This window comes from Bos indicus x Bos taurus, chromosome 15, assembly GCF_003369695.1.
Source record: "Bos indicus x Bos taurus breed Angus x Brahman F1 hybrid chromosome 15, Bos_hybrid_MaternalHap_v2.0, whole genome shotgun sequence".
Classification (NCBI taxonomy): Eukaryota; Metazoa; Chordata; class Mammalia; order Artiodactyla; family Bovidae; genus Bos; species Bos indicus x Bos taurus.
The window spans coordinates 60,512,534-60,527,156 of record NC_040090.1 but is presented as its reverse complement, the minus strand read 5'-3'; the positions used below and the strand labels follow the sequence as shown (position 1 = coordinate 60,527,156).

Genomic DNA, 14,623 nt, shown 5'->3' with positions numbered 1-14,623 from the left:
CAGAATGAGTCTTCCAAACTGGCCAGGGATGTAACCCCAGATCAGCATATTTGCCTAAATGAAACCCTGTAGAGAAAAGTTGCTGTTTCTATTAATTATATATTGACATCAAAACAGCCTGGTAGTCATCTTACACTGAGAGTAGCTAAAAATTTAGAAAGCAGACATGGCCTGTTCGTGAGCCAGTTGGATGCCAAATAGTAAATTTTACTTTTATTTGGCAGCCACTCCTCATTGTCTCCTGCGTCTGAAGTTGCATGATAAATAATTAGGTATCAAGATGATTATCAGAGTCACAGAACTGTAGGAGCAGAGGCAAACTATTTTCTTTTGCAAGTCAAGATTATGCACTGAGCAGTAAGAATAGACAGTTGTGTCTACCGGGAAGGGCAGGAGGGCTCCTGAGAAGTAGATCCCATGACCTGCCAGAATCCCAGGAGGTTGGAAGGAAGCCTCCTTTGGAGGTTGTCTCGTCTCACTGCCAGAAAGTCACTCAGCCCCTGCTTGAAGGGCGACAGTGTCAGTCCTCTGCAGGGCAGGCGGTAGCCCTGAGGCTCGAGAGAGCCGGCTGCTTCCCAGCCTTCCCGCCCTGCCACTGGGCCCCTTGCGTGGGAACTGTTAACCAGCCCTCCAGTGTTTCCTTGGTCGGTCCTCTTACCCTGTGACACTTCCGGTTATTTTCACTGTTGCTCCTATCTTATGGTTTTCACACCCTTCGCCTTTCTGGTCGTCCTGTACTAGAGCGCTTCACTTCACGAGCGTTCCCTCTCAGTTTGCAGCGCCCAGTACAGCAGTCCTCCTAGCTTATCGCTCCCTTGGTCTGGACACTGACATCATGCAGTCAATATCACATTAGCCCTTTAACAATTTTCTCATTCCGTTGTCTCCTGTTGAGCTTGTGGTCAGCTAAAAGACCCAGCTCGTTTTAGTATGAACTGCATGTAAGCCACATATCCCCTGTCCTGATGCAATTGGTTGCTTAACCAATAATGTAGAATTCTACATTTATTTCTATTAAAAATTGTTTTGTTTGTTGCAACCCAGTATTTCTCAATGGGGGTCAGGATGACAGTTTGGAAAGACTTTCTTCACTGAGACTGTCCTGTACATTGTAAGATATTTAGCACCACTGCTCTTTTTCCTTTAAATGTTAGTAACCACCTCTAATCATTCTGGTTACCAAAAACATCACATAAAGAAACGCTCCTTGGCTTGAGAATGACCATTTTAGTCCATCTTGCTGACCAGTCAGGACTGGTTTTCATCAGAACTGTCCTTAGAGGTCTTTGGGTCCACAGCATTTCAGCCAGTGGGGGCTACCTGTTTCATTTATATGTGTTAAAAGTAATGGGGTCCAACAGTCAATGATGACCCAGCTCTTAAGTCCAAGACCCAAGGGCAGGTATTTCAGCCTTCTCCATGCAACTGCTGTCCAGCATCTGTATTAGCTGTTGCTTCCAACCTGGTATGAATACTTATTTGAAATATCTTTGTCCAAGTCCTTGATAAAAATATTGACTGGGACAAAATCAAGTGCTGAGCCCTTAGAATGCAACCAGGGGTCAGTGGCTCAGGGGTAGAGGGCATAACGCTGTGGTGCTCTCTAATGATCCTGATGACTTTCTTGGGAGGCTCAGTGCTTCCTTTAATAAAGTTGGTGACAGTAGACACTGATTAAATACGGCTTTCTCTTTTGCTTCACTGCTTAGTTGAGTCTAGTATTTCTCCTTTTTAAGAGGAGGGGGAGCAAAAGCTTTCAACCATGGAATTGTGCTGACTTTCTAATGGAATACTGATGTTCTTCATTCAAAAAAGATGAGAAATAAAGCAAAAAAAAAAAGTACAGTGAGGCCAAAAGTCACATAATATCTTTGATAATATCCAGCTTTAGTCGAAGCACTCATTTCAGATTGATTATAATCAATCTGTTAGGCTTTAGTTGAGTTGGTTTCACTCAACAGCTGATAATAACTAGGCTAGGTTGGGTCACTAAGATCATTAGGAGAGATCATCTGTCTGACAGTTAATCCATTTCTTAGTGGTCACTAATATGTTGGCCAAAATTTTTGAACATTGTGGTGAGTCAGTTTGATCTCTGTGTATGGAGGTCATTGTGATACCAAGAAAATTTGTGCATCCACATCATTTTATTACTCATCCCATTCAGACTCATTTTTTAAATTGCCAGGTATTTTAAAGACTCACAGTAAGTGGCACTAAATTCCAGGTGCTATTTACTTACTGAGTGAGGCCCCTAGATGGTGACTTGCATACTCTCTCCATTGCCTGCTCATTTGAACATCTCTAGGCCTTTGAAGAGACTGAGAAAGAAAGGCTGGTAAAACCTTAATGTCTAAGGAAAAAGAGAGACACAAAGTGTTGAGATCAGAAGAGACAGAAATAAGTAAAAGGCATTTCATGAACCTTGTATCTTGAGTTGACAGAGTATCCTACAAAAGAGAGAAACTTTTTGAAACTCTGTATTCCTTGGAGACTGAAGTTTCTTTTCATCAGGAAGAACTCCTCATTCAGTACAAATCAGGTGCTTACTCTTAAACGCAGGGTAAGGTGCCTGCATTGAGCAGTTAGAGTCTGTTTTATCTAGGATGTGGACAGAAGTCTAACAGGGGAAAACCTAGGAGAAGTGTCTATCACCCCACTTTAGTTTGTATACATATTCCTACAGACTTGTGTGTAACATCATGAAACACGCAATGTTAAAAAGCACCTGGAACTAACCATTTTCAAATAGCTAATCATATTCTAATTTGTAAGTATGTATATTTGCATATCAGGTTATCTTAAAGTCGGCTACATGCCTTCACCAAATTACCAGGGTCAGGTTATCCTGTTTGCTTTCTCCCTGGCACTGTTTGTCAGGACCTGGATTGATGTCCTTACCAATTCCTCTTACAGGAGGTGTGCTTTAGCCACTTACTGAACTGCCTCTGCTTTTCCCAACTAGGGTTACCAGATATTTTCTTTTAAGTATAAGTGTGTCCCAAGTAAACGCTGCATGGGGATCTTCTTTTGCTAGATGTTTTAAATTTTAAACACTACACTAAAAATTAAAATTAAAAAATTAGTCATTGTTCACCTGAAATTCTGATCTAAGGAAAAAAAAAAAGATATATCTTATTATCCCACCAGGAACACAGGTGGAAGTTCAGGCTACTAGAAGCATTGTGTTACTAGCATCCACTTATTCTAAAAGCCACAAAACCACAGTGAGTTGAGAGAGACGCAGGAAGAATCTGATCTGAAAAGCAAACAACTCATATGATGGAGGCCCTGAAACCAGTCTTGATTCGTGCAGCCCTGGCATGTGACACACAAGCTTCTCAGTGATGTGGATACAGCAGCCACGTGTGACATGTCTGCCCGCTGTTGCTCTGGTCTATGCGTGTTCCTGTTTCTCACTTCCTTCTTCACTCCACCATCCTGTGACAGAATCCACATCCCTCATTTCTCGTGACAGCTCCTTGCATTTAGTAGCCTCTCCTTGCATTTAGTAGCCTCTTACTAAATGTTTGCTAATTCATTCGCATTCCTGGGATTGCATTGCTGTGTCTCTGGTGTCTTTTGTATCCTTTTTCCGTCTGAACCTCAGGGATAGTCAGGCAGTCAACGACATCAGGTATGATGTTTTTGACTCCCATCATGAAATCAGAAAAGCTGTAAGCAGAGTAGATTCCCCAGTGCTGGATAAATAAAAAATCTTGATGTGGGTAGGAAAATACCCAAAGGCCCCTGTGTTCCTGGGTTGGCTCTCTCCTTTGTGAATGCCATGTTTGATGAAGATGCTTAAACCAGCATGTCGTCCCTCTGCCTTTAAGAACCAACTGGAACCTACCACAGCACTCAGAGTTCAGTATCCTCAAACCATCCTGCCCCGTAGTCTTAAGGGCATTCTTCTCATTCCTAATATACCCTCTCTCTTCCTTTCTTCATTCCCCCCCCTTTTTTTTTAATACAAATTTGATTTTAATAGTATGCATGCAGAGTTGCAAAATGCATGAGCACAAAATAATGTATGTGTGATAAGCTGTCCCATCAAATCCGAAGGAGGAAACCTACTCTATAAGTTTCTCTGTATTGTGTGGTTGGAGCTAGCAGTGTCACCTACTGACATGAGGGATATTCAAGGTATTTGGGAATAGGAGCAGTCTACTATGTCAGCTGGTAGCCATATGTATGTCTTCCAAAGATTAGGAGAAGCGTTACCTGTGAATTGTACACTTTAATGTGCATAAGGGGGGCAGAAAAGCTAAGCATAAGCTAAATCCTAAGTTACATTGGGCAGTAAACATACCATTGAAGGTGGGCCTTGGAAAAAGCTCTGAATTGGAAAGAAACTGCATGTGCACGGAACGCAGTGGGATACATCAATTCTCTGAAGCAACATATTGTAAAATTTTACTGCTCTCTTGTTGTGTTTTATATCTTGTTCTCTCCAGGCTTCGTGGACTCGACCAGAGAAGCAAGAGGTATAGCTTGCCCGACCACTAGTCAGTCTTTAGTTTTGCAAGCACTACAGTTTAACTCGCCATTGCAGTTTAATAACCAGACATGCTAAAACTAACTAGTAATTTAGTGTGATTCAAGAATAGGTCCATAGTGGTAGACGTTACTTAGCAATAGTGTCCTTGCAGGATGAGCGAGCAAGGTATGTTGGGAGTGGAAGAACAAATCTTTATTATTTCCTAAGACTGGATCTTATTCTCTTGCTGATGCTGATAAAATCACATCCAGGTAATTATACTCAGAGAAATAAATGGCCCCAATTCCCAGGCCAGGCATTTTGAAATGATGAAATTTTTTGACTCTCACCTGGTTGATGTGGCTTTGGATCATAAAGTCACAGAGTTTAGTGATCTAAAAACCCACTCAGCCCTTACCTTTCCAGCTCAACTCATCTTGTTGCTCGCTTATTTTATCATGATTGGTCTTGGTAAATTACCACATCACATTTCATCTCGAAGCAATGCAAATGACGTCTCTCATTGGTTTTCCCAAATTGCTAAACACATCTATGTTACTTTTATAGAGCATTAAATTTATGAGATTAGAATGATGTGTCATAAATGGTTCTGTGTGTGTGTGTGTGTGTGTGTGTGTGTGTGTGTGTTTTAAGTCAGTAGCGTATTTAGCCTTTGAAATTTCTCTGACTGCCATTTGGGTAATGTGGGACTTAGTTTGAAAACTGAGGTTAAATATTAATCTTTAGATTGTAATTGCTACGCACCCAAGACCCTACTTAGGATTATGTCTACCGTTCTTGACCTGATTTGTGTGATTAAGTGACAGGATTGAAATCAAAACCAGTATGCTTTAGATGAAGTTCGAAAATCTAATCTGTAAAATATAAAGGAACCTTTTCTCTAGATGGAACTTAGATATTGTGTAATACTATAAATGTAGAATATGGCAATCCTGTGGACTATATTTAAATTGGATAAACCCATCCCCCTGGTCTTTCAGAAATGATAATTATTCAGAACACATAACTCATGTGTTCAGGTCATGGCTATAAATATTTAATGCCGTTTAATATTTAAAAAGTTGACTGCCTGTCCCCAGGCACTGGTGGTAGTTTCTGCAGCCTGCTGTCATCAAATCTAGTTCATTATAAGCTCCCTTTGTATCATCCCTTCCTCCACGGCGTAGGGACTGTAGTTAGGGGCACAGGATCACTGAAACACTTTCTTCCTGCAGCCCAGGAGTGCTGTCACAGACTGGGTGCTTTATTGCCCAGAAGTCACAGGCTCATTAAGATTGGGGATGGGAGAAAAGAAGGGTTAATTATCAGCCACTCCTGAACCACTTCCCCTCTCATTCCACCTGGCCTTGTGCATCTTCCCCTGTCATTCAGATTTAGACCCAGCTAGAGGAGGAGCTGAGATTTATCAGGGAGCATTAAGGAGATGTTGAGAGGATTGCTATTAGTAGTGGAAGTAATTGGTTTACTCCCAGGAAAGCAGACACCTCACTCCGTTTTGCCGAAGTGTCCTTATCTTAAGTTATCTCACTCTGGACATAATTGACTTTCAAGTGAGTTCTGCCCCCTGGGGCTCAGAAGCGCCGTTCCCTTCTATTTGTCTCAGTCAGAAATGAAGACCACGAATCCAGATGAGTTCGAAAGAAGGCTTGAGTTGTGGCCAATTTCACTCTGTAAGCTCTGGAAAGCCTTAGGACTTCTCCCGGCAAGAAGAGAGACAAAAATGTTTTGATGAGAAGAGCAATTGTAATTGCCCTTCATGCTTTTTTTTTTTTTTTTTTTTTTTTGCAAAACAGGGTCTTTTTGCCATAACAATCTTTTCATTCATGTCCAGTTTATCTGCTTCCTTCTTGAATCTGGACCATCAGCCTACATGACCTCTGGTCTGGATGGCTTGGAGGGGGCGCTGTCTGACTCTGACCTGGTGCCAGAGTAAATCATTTCAGAGGGAAATAGTCCAATCACCCTGGAGTCTGTCTGCGCCCCCTCGGAGGGAAGAACTGGGCATCTGGCAAGTAATCCTGTCATCAGTCCTGTCTTGAGCCACCGCAAAACTACAGATCCCTGTGGAAGGCCGCCTACTGCTCTGTTGACATCGTTCAATGAGAAAGTTTTCCAGAGAGAAATTTAGACAAACTGACCTGATAGAAAGGGGGGAAAATAGGACTGTCATTTCTCTCTGACCATTTTCTAGATTATTCTGAGTAAAAACTGCTCATGCCCCCCTTTGGGCTTGCTTGTTGATGTCCTTCTCTTACATACATGACTCTCTTTGCATCTTCTGCTGCTACATCCTTGCTTATGGAAATGTTCTCTTGACTTCTGAAAGGTTCCGGTCAGTTTTCCTGGTTTGTGGTGGTGGCCCCAAGGACAAGTCCTGGGAATGTGACAAAAAATTATAGAGTTCAGCTTCTGGCTGGCGTTACTGTTGGCTGAACCTATGTTCTTACTCTTCTGTCTTTTGGGGAAATAGGGATGATGAGCAGGTCAGGTCAGCCCTCGTAGATACTGCAGGGATGACCTCACACTCCGGATGCCACAGGTTTAGGTGATGGGTCAAGATTTTGCTTGGCACATGAAAATCACACACTGCCGTGGACCCTGTCTGCCCACTTGAAAAGGGTTTTCAGGAGCCAGTATCTTCAACAAACCAGATGTCTCGGATTTTCTAGGCAAGGCCTCTACCCCAGCCCATGTCAGCTCACATTCATGTGCATATCCTCTGGGGGTGCTCCTTCTCAACCAGTCAGCCTCTCAGCTTCACATGGCACCTGGGGGCGGAGAGCCGAGGCATCTGGGCATTCCTGTCAGAGAGGGGTGGCGCTCACTGCAGCAGGTGGCGATGGTTTTGCTCAGCTCTTCTGTCTCCTTGCTGGCAGTTGTGTTCCAGCTTCTGGATATGAAATGCGATGGGGCTTAAATGACTGAAATAGACCAGCTCTACCAGGGATGCTGGGTTCCCCTGGTGGCTCAGACAGTAAAGAATCCGCCTGCAATGCAAGAGACCTGGGTTCTGTCCCTGGGTTGGGAAGATCCCCTGGAGGAGGGCATGGCAACCCACTCCAGTGTTCTTGCCTGGAGAATCTTCATGGACAGAGGAGCCTGGTGGGCTACAGTCCATAGGGTTACAAAGAATCGGACACGACTGATCAGCTAAATACCAGGGATGACAGAGGGACTTCTTGTGGTAGGTCTAAGGCTGCAGTTAAGGCCAATGGTGTCTTGCTTTTGAACTCCCCAAACTGGCCTGCTTTATGATATTTCAGGACTGGATTTCAGGCTTCCATACCGGCAGCTCAAAGGAACCTGAAGGCAGGTATTCTCTAGTTCTTTAAAAGCGCGACCTCATGGGATGACAGATGCTATAGGCAGAGCACTCACATGCCCCTGTCTATGGAATACCACGCAGTGGACATAAAAGTACGGCCCAGCCCATGAGAAGCCAGACTCCTTCTTCAGATGACCCCCTTTCTTGAGGATCTGAACTCAGGCCACATGCCCAGACTCTTCCTAGGCCAGCAACCATTTTACTTGAGTATAAAGGGGAAACCCCTAGGAAATATTCCAGGACCCATTGCCCAGGCCTCATATGCTGATTGTCTGTTTGACCAGTTCTTGTAATTCCAAAGACCCAGGAAGACAGTTCTAGTGTCAAGGGCTAAAACATGGTGATTGTGGTGTCTAGGGTCCTAAATATGGCTGGCAATCTCTGTATCACCATCCCAGGACAGGGGACCCAGTTCCCCTCACTTCCAGTACAACAGCTCCTGAGCTCTGGATTGTTAGACTTTTTTGGAATGAAACTGTTTTAGTGTTAAGCATTCAAGAAAATGAGGCATCTTCAGAAAGATGACTTTCTTGTATCATTTCTTTCATTTGGCGCATTCGGAGTTCCCATTACGTGTGCACACACCAGGGAACAGGCAGATAGGCGGGAAGGAAAGGACGGAAGTGCAGGTTTTCCAGAACCTCATGAGGTGAGACCATTGCAGCTGCAATGCCTGCTGGCCAGACTTTGGCTTCCATTTCAGATATGCCAAGCCAAGCTGTCTGGGGGCCTCGATTGTCCTTCCCAAGCCAGTCTTGGCACACAGGCTAGGCTGCTTGGATAAACTGAGACCCATTTTTCTGTTTGGGATGCACCCAAGTTCCCATGGTGCTCTCTGGAGCCGTGCTGCCACGAGTTGGTACCTAAAGCAAGACCTAGACGTTGGCTCGAAGAGGGGAGAGCTGTGAGGCTGGTCATGCGCAGTGATGCCTGTTCTCAGCCCCGCCCACTTCAGACGCTGACACCGCCCCTCCCCTTCCGGCAGACCCTGGACGGGCACATGGTGGTGCGCAGCCACGCCCGCGTGTCGTCCCTGACGCTGAAGAGCATCCAGTACACCGACGCCGGGGAGTATGTCTGCACTGCCAGCAACACCATCGGCCAGGACTCCCAGTCCATGTACCTCGAAGTGCAATGTGAGGAGAACGGCGGGAGGATGCGGGGCAGGGAGGGCTGCGCAGGGTCGGGGTGACGCACCTGTCCCGCGGCGGTAGGCCCTAGGTCATCCCAAAGCTGTGTCCCCAAGGGGCCCCCCCACACCATCCTCAGACTTACGGGTCTGCTTGTCTCCCCACGCAGCTCATGGGAAAAGCCCCGATCCCCGCTTTCCCCCGCGTCAGATCCGCTTCCGCCATCTCAGGGCCGGAAGCCAGAGTGGGGGGGACTCCGCGATCACAGCAGTCTTTCTGGAGCCGCTGTCCTTCTTTGCAGATGCCCCCAAGCTGCAGGGCCCTGTGGCTGTGTACACTTGGGAGGGGAACCAGGTGAACATCACCTGCGAGGTGTTTGCCTACCCCAGTGCCACTATCTCGTGGTTCCGAGACGGTCAGCTGCTGCCCAGCTCCAACTACAGCAACATCAAGATCTACAACACCCCGTCCGCCAGCTACCTGGAGGTGAGGCGGTGTCGGGGTGGGGGCGCGGTGCAGGAGCCGTGGTCTGAGTGTGGACAGGCTGCTGGGTACAGCTGATATCCTCTCCCTCGCTTCTCTGGCGCATCCTGGGCAGCCATTCATTGGGGAAGAAAACCAGCCTCAGCCTGCTCCTTCCTCTCGAGGAGCCAGATCAGGGCCTGGAGGGGAGCAGAGTGTTCCTTCCTCATGAGATCCCTTTCTTTTTTTTTTTTTTTTAATTGAAGTATAGTTGATTTGCAATGTTGTGCCCATCTCTGCTGTTCAGCACCATGACTCAGTTATACCCAGAGATGCATTCTTCTTTATTATCGTCTTTCCCATTGTAGTTTATCCCAGGAAATTGGATGGCGTTCCCTGTGCTATACCTTGTCGTTTATCCATTCTCTATATAGTAGTTTGCATCTACCAACTCTATGAGCCGGAGCTTTACTGATTCTATTCTTGGTTCAGTAAACAAGGATCTGAGGTTGTGGCCATTCCGTGGGACACTTGTAACCCAAGAGCTCCTTCTCTCTAAAGGTGACCCCAGACTCTGAAAATGATTTTGGAAACTACAACTGTACCGCAGTGAACCGCATCGGACAGGAGTCTTTGGAATTCATCCTTGTCCAAGCAGGTGAGTGCCCCTTCCAGCTACACCACCCTCACCCTGGCTGGTCCATTTCATGACCTTCTGTGATGACAGAAAGTGGGAAGAAGGGGGAGTAAAGGTCAGCAACCACAGGGTAAGGAGGCTGAGAGCTAAGGGGGCTTAAAGATCTAGACATGGGGTATATTGGGAGAGAATTATATGGTGGGGTAGACCAGGAAGACAGAATACAGATGACAAGATTTGCAAGAGTTAAATAAGAGAGTCATGTTTCATGATCGGAAGTTACGTCCTGGGCCACATCCAGCTGACCTGGGTCTCCATGTGTGTCTTCCCCACAGATACTCCATCCTCACCATCCATCGACCAGGTGGAGCCATACTCTAGCACAGCACAGGTGCAATTTGATGAGCCAGAGGCCACAGGCGGAGTGCCCATCCTCAAATACAAAGCTGAGTGGAGAGCAATGGGCGAGGAGGTGTGGCACTCCAAGTGGTATGATGCCAAGGAAGGTAAGTTGCAGAGTCGGAGTTTACTTGAGAATGATGTCTCTGGGCACACATGCACAGCCCCCTTGAGTTCACCAGATCCTGGCTTCTGACGTGACACCCCCCGACTGGGGAACGCCAGATGCCACTGCCTGCCATCCCGCTGATGTCCCGTGCTGCAGGACCGTCACTGGTATTCAGCCTTAGGCTGTGGTCACGTCTCATGTGGGGCTGTTGGCCTTCTGCCACCCCGGCACTTCAGAACCTGGTTCTCATGACCGTGCCAGGACAAATGAGGCCGGCTCTGCATTCCAAGCAGAAGCCCTACTTAAGTGCTGAGCACAACCCAGAGGAGTCCTGTCTACCCTGCTGTGCACATTTGGGTTCCGTGTGCTTCAGGGTCTCTGCTGTCACCCATCCAGTCCTGCTTGGGTATATTCAGGGATTGCCATGTAATTATGACATTAACCTAATAAGCAGAGCCGGCGAGACAGCTCTTTTAAATCAATTCTATGATAATATTTCCAAAGATTTGAAAAATGACCCTTGGATGACTGCAGTTTGAAGTTTCTGAGCTCAGCTCATCTTGCCCTGAGGATTGAATGTGTTTATGTCTGACTCTCCCTTTGAGGTTTAATTGGAATAACTCAGTGAAGTAAGTTTTGTTTCCATAGAAATTTTTAATCCCAGAAATGAGGGTAGAACTGAGAATGGATTGGATTAGGATGCAGTGTCACAGCAATTCAGAGACATCTTCCGACTCAGTTTTACTGAGAACTCATCCTTCCAGGAAGCTCCCATCACTCCAGCTTTGGGGAGGGCTAGGAGGACTTTCTGCGGAATCAGGATTAGAACTACAAGAAAATCATCCTTCACCTCCCTGACATCCCCCTGAAACCTCATACGAACTTTGTGGCAGGTTAATCCTATGTCCAACAGACTTTTTGTTTCCTAGTTAACTTTTTTAATGTAGTAAAATGTATATAACATGAGCTTCCCAGCTGGCACTAGTGGTAAAGAATCCACCTGCCAGTGCAAGAGACATAAAAGACTCGGGTTTGATCCCTGGATCAGAAAGATCTCCTGGAATGGGAAATGGCAACCCACTCCAGTATTCTTGCCTGGAGACTCCCATGGACACAGGAGCCTGGTGGGCTATAGTCTGTGGGGTCACAAAATTCGGACATGACTGAGTGAGCACTATATATAACATAAAAATTATTATTTTAACCATTTTCTAGTGTTCACAGTTCAGTGGCATTAAATCGTTATGTGGTCACCACTGTCCATCTCCAGAACTTTTTCATCCTAAAGTCAATACCCATTAAATGACAACTCCGCATTCCCTCCTGCCCCAGCCCCTGGCAGCCACCCTTCTGCTTTCTATAGAGTTGACTCTTGTTGTTTCTCTTTAGTCTCCAAGCCATGTCTGAATCTTTTGCAACCCCCTGGACTGTAGCCCACCAGGCTCCTCTGTCCATGGGATTTCCCAGGCAAGAATACTGGAGTGAATTGCCATTTCCTCCTCCAGGGGATCTTCCTGACCCAGGGATCAGACCTGCATCTCATGCTTCTCCTGCGTTGGCAGACGATTCTTTACCACTGAGTCACCATGGAAGCCCATAGTAGACTATTGATAGTCTCTATATATATTGACTATTATAGGTACTTCATATAAGTGGAATAATACAGTATTTGTCCTTTTGTATCTGTCCTGTCTCAGTTAGTGTGATGTCCCCAAGGTTCATGCCTGCTGTAGTGCATCAGAATGTCATGCCTTTTTAAAACTGGGCAATACTCCACTGTATGGAAGACCACGTTCTGTTTATGCATTCATCTCTTGGGGGGCATTGGGTTGTTTCCACAGTTCAGCTATTGTAAACAAGATGGCCTTGAACGTTTGTACAAATATCTATTCCAGTCCCTGCTTCCAGTCCTTTGGTACATAGATCCAGAACTGGAACTGCTGGATCGAATTCTACCTTTAATCACAGAGGGATTTGCTGTACTGTTTACCACGGCAGCTGCACTATTTCACCATTAGGCTTTCCCCTCTTTGTGACCCTTTACCTGTTCTCACAACAGCCAGCATGGAGGGCATCGTCACCATCGTGGGCCTCAAGCCCGAGACGACGTACGCAGTCCGGCTGGCGGCCCTCAACGGCAAGGGCCTGGGCGAGATCAGCGCCGCCTCCGAGTTCAAGACGCAGCCAGTCCGTAAGTACAGCCCGCTGCCCGGCTCGTCTCCCTGGGGTGGGGGGACCCATCCAGTGTTCAGATGACAGCGTTTTGTCTTTACAGGTCCCTCTGCTCACGGTGGTCCCACCTCCTAGTTCTCTGGCCCTCAGCGGCGGCCGATACCACTCCCTTGGTCCTCAGTTTCTCAAAGGGCTTGGAGACACAGTCTAATAGCTGGTCCAGCTTGTTAGAGTAGCAGCCGGGTCAGAAAACCACGCATGCATGTCATCAGAGGCACCGAGGAGACTCAGGGCAGCGTGGTGGGGACAGATTTGGGAGATTTGCTCTTTGTCACAAGGGCCCTAGGGGCTTCCCCGGTGGCTCAGTGGTGAAGAATCTGCCTGCCAGTGCAGGAAGACTTGGGTTCAATCCCTGGGTCGGGAAGATCCCCTGGAGAAGGGAATGGCAACCCACTCCAGTACTCTTGCCTGGGAAATCCCATAGACAAAGGAGCCTGGCAGGCTATAGTCCACAGGGTTGCAAAGAGTCAGACACCACTGAGCATCTGAGCACACACCCATACGCACACACACACACACACACACACATACACACTCACATGGGCTCCAAGCACCTGGTGACTTGAAGGAAGACAGTAAAGGCAGTGATGGTTGGCATAATTAGTTGTGGGGTTTTAATGAAGCAGAGATATCCAGTTACAGGGAAACAGAGTTTGCTGTAGGATAAATGAGCAGGAGCAAAGCCCCAACAAAATAAAGAGGGAAAAAATGGCCTCTGTCATTCGTACCCCTCCTCCTTTCAGGAGCACCATTGGGGTCTCCTTGGTCACGGCCTCTTTCAGGAGTCCCTTCTTCCTGATCCCATTCAGAGTTGCAGTTCTGTTTTCCTCCATTGCTCCCTCTTTCCTTAAGCCAAGCCTGCCATACTTCTCCGTCCCCACACACAGCCAAGCTCTGGGTGAGCCCTGGTCTAGTTCAGTCCCTCCACAGATGGAGTTCCTCCCCATGGAGGATGGTGAGTCCATCCAGGTGAAGAAGATGCTGTAGCAAGACTCTCCCAGCGGTCACAGAGCTTCCTGGGCCCTCCTCTGACTCCTGGGGTCAAAAGGCATATGGGAGAATCCTCCGCTTTCTTCCCTATGGGGTCAGGGGCCTGCAGAGTGATCCCCCTGCCTCTTTGCAGAAGTAGAGAGCCTGTCTCATCTTCCTCCTACAGGAATTGCTTCTCTCTGGATTTGAAGTAATTTGATAATTTGCGTTTCCAGCTCCGTGTGTTCTGCAGATCCTATTCATTTCTTTTACATCTTATTTTTTTTTCTTGGGTCTGTCTCTTGTCTTTTCTTTTCGTCTGTGTTCCATCCATGGGATATGCAGATAGCCCTCTTCCACGTAAGTGCCTCTTCATACCTCATTACCTGTTTCTAGAGTGTTAACATCTGCTAGTTCTAGTTTTTTAATTTAGTTCCAGTCCCTTTTGTCCCCTAGAGGCTGAAGTAGATGATGCCGGCCGGGCCCTAACCACACTGACCTTAGTCTAGTTGTGCTCTTGTTAATGTCTGTAGGTTACTCCAAGAGGCTAACACTCGTCCTGTTTTAGAGCATGCAAATTTTTTGTCTTTTGAAATTGTGTTTATTTATTAATTTCTGTGTGTGACGATTACCCTGTGGCAACATTTTGCTGAGCCAAGCACGGTGGAGGTCTGCAAAGGGCCTCTAAATAAGGATATGGCATCATCTCACCATTAGCCAGGATGCCGGAAAAGTAACCAGAGCATCTCCAGTCCTCTATTCAGAATCCCTTCATGGGCACGAGAACCCAGAAGGCTTTTCACATGTGCTTTTAGGAGGTGAAAGAACTGAGCTCACTGCACCTCCCTTTTCTGTCTGG

General features: G+C 46.6%; 1 protein-coding gene across 31 annotated transcripts in view; it reads left to right on the top strand.

Annotated features, from left to right (window-relative positions):
* The window catches only part of NCAM1 (neural cell adhesion molecule 1), a 362,796-nt gene that overhangs the window by 307,353 nt on the left and 40,820 nt on the right, over window positions 1-14,623 (top strand). For 12 of the 31 annotated variants that reach the window (XM_027563724.1, XM_027563718.1, XM_027563716.1 and 9 more), the window contains exons 9-15: window positions 4,458-4,487; window positions 8,812-8,962; window positions 9,258-9,442; window positions 9,980-10,076; window positions 10,391-10,561; window positions 12,623-12,754; window positions 14,110-14,124. In XM_027563724.1, coding sequence (XP_027419525.1) covers window positions 4,458-4,487; window positions 8,812-8,962; window positions 9,258-9,442; window positions 9,980-10,076; window positions 10,391-10,561; window positions 12,623-12,754; window positions 14,110-14,124 — 781 coding nt within the window. The remainder of the gene's footprint in view (window positions 1-4,457; window positions 4,488-8,811; window positions 8,963-9,257; window positions 9,443-9,979; window positions 10,077-10,390; window positions 10,562-12,622; window positions 12,755-14,109; window positions 14,125-14,623) is intronic. The other 19 variants (XM_027563731.1, XM_027563721.1, XM_027563720.1 and 16 more) reach the window with 3 other exon arrangements.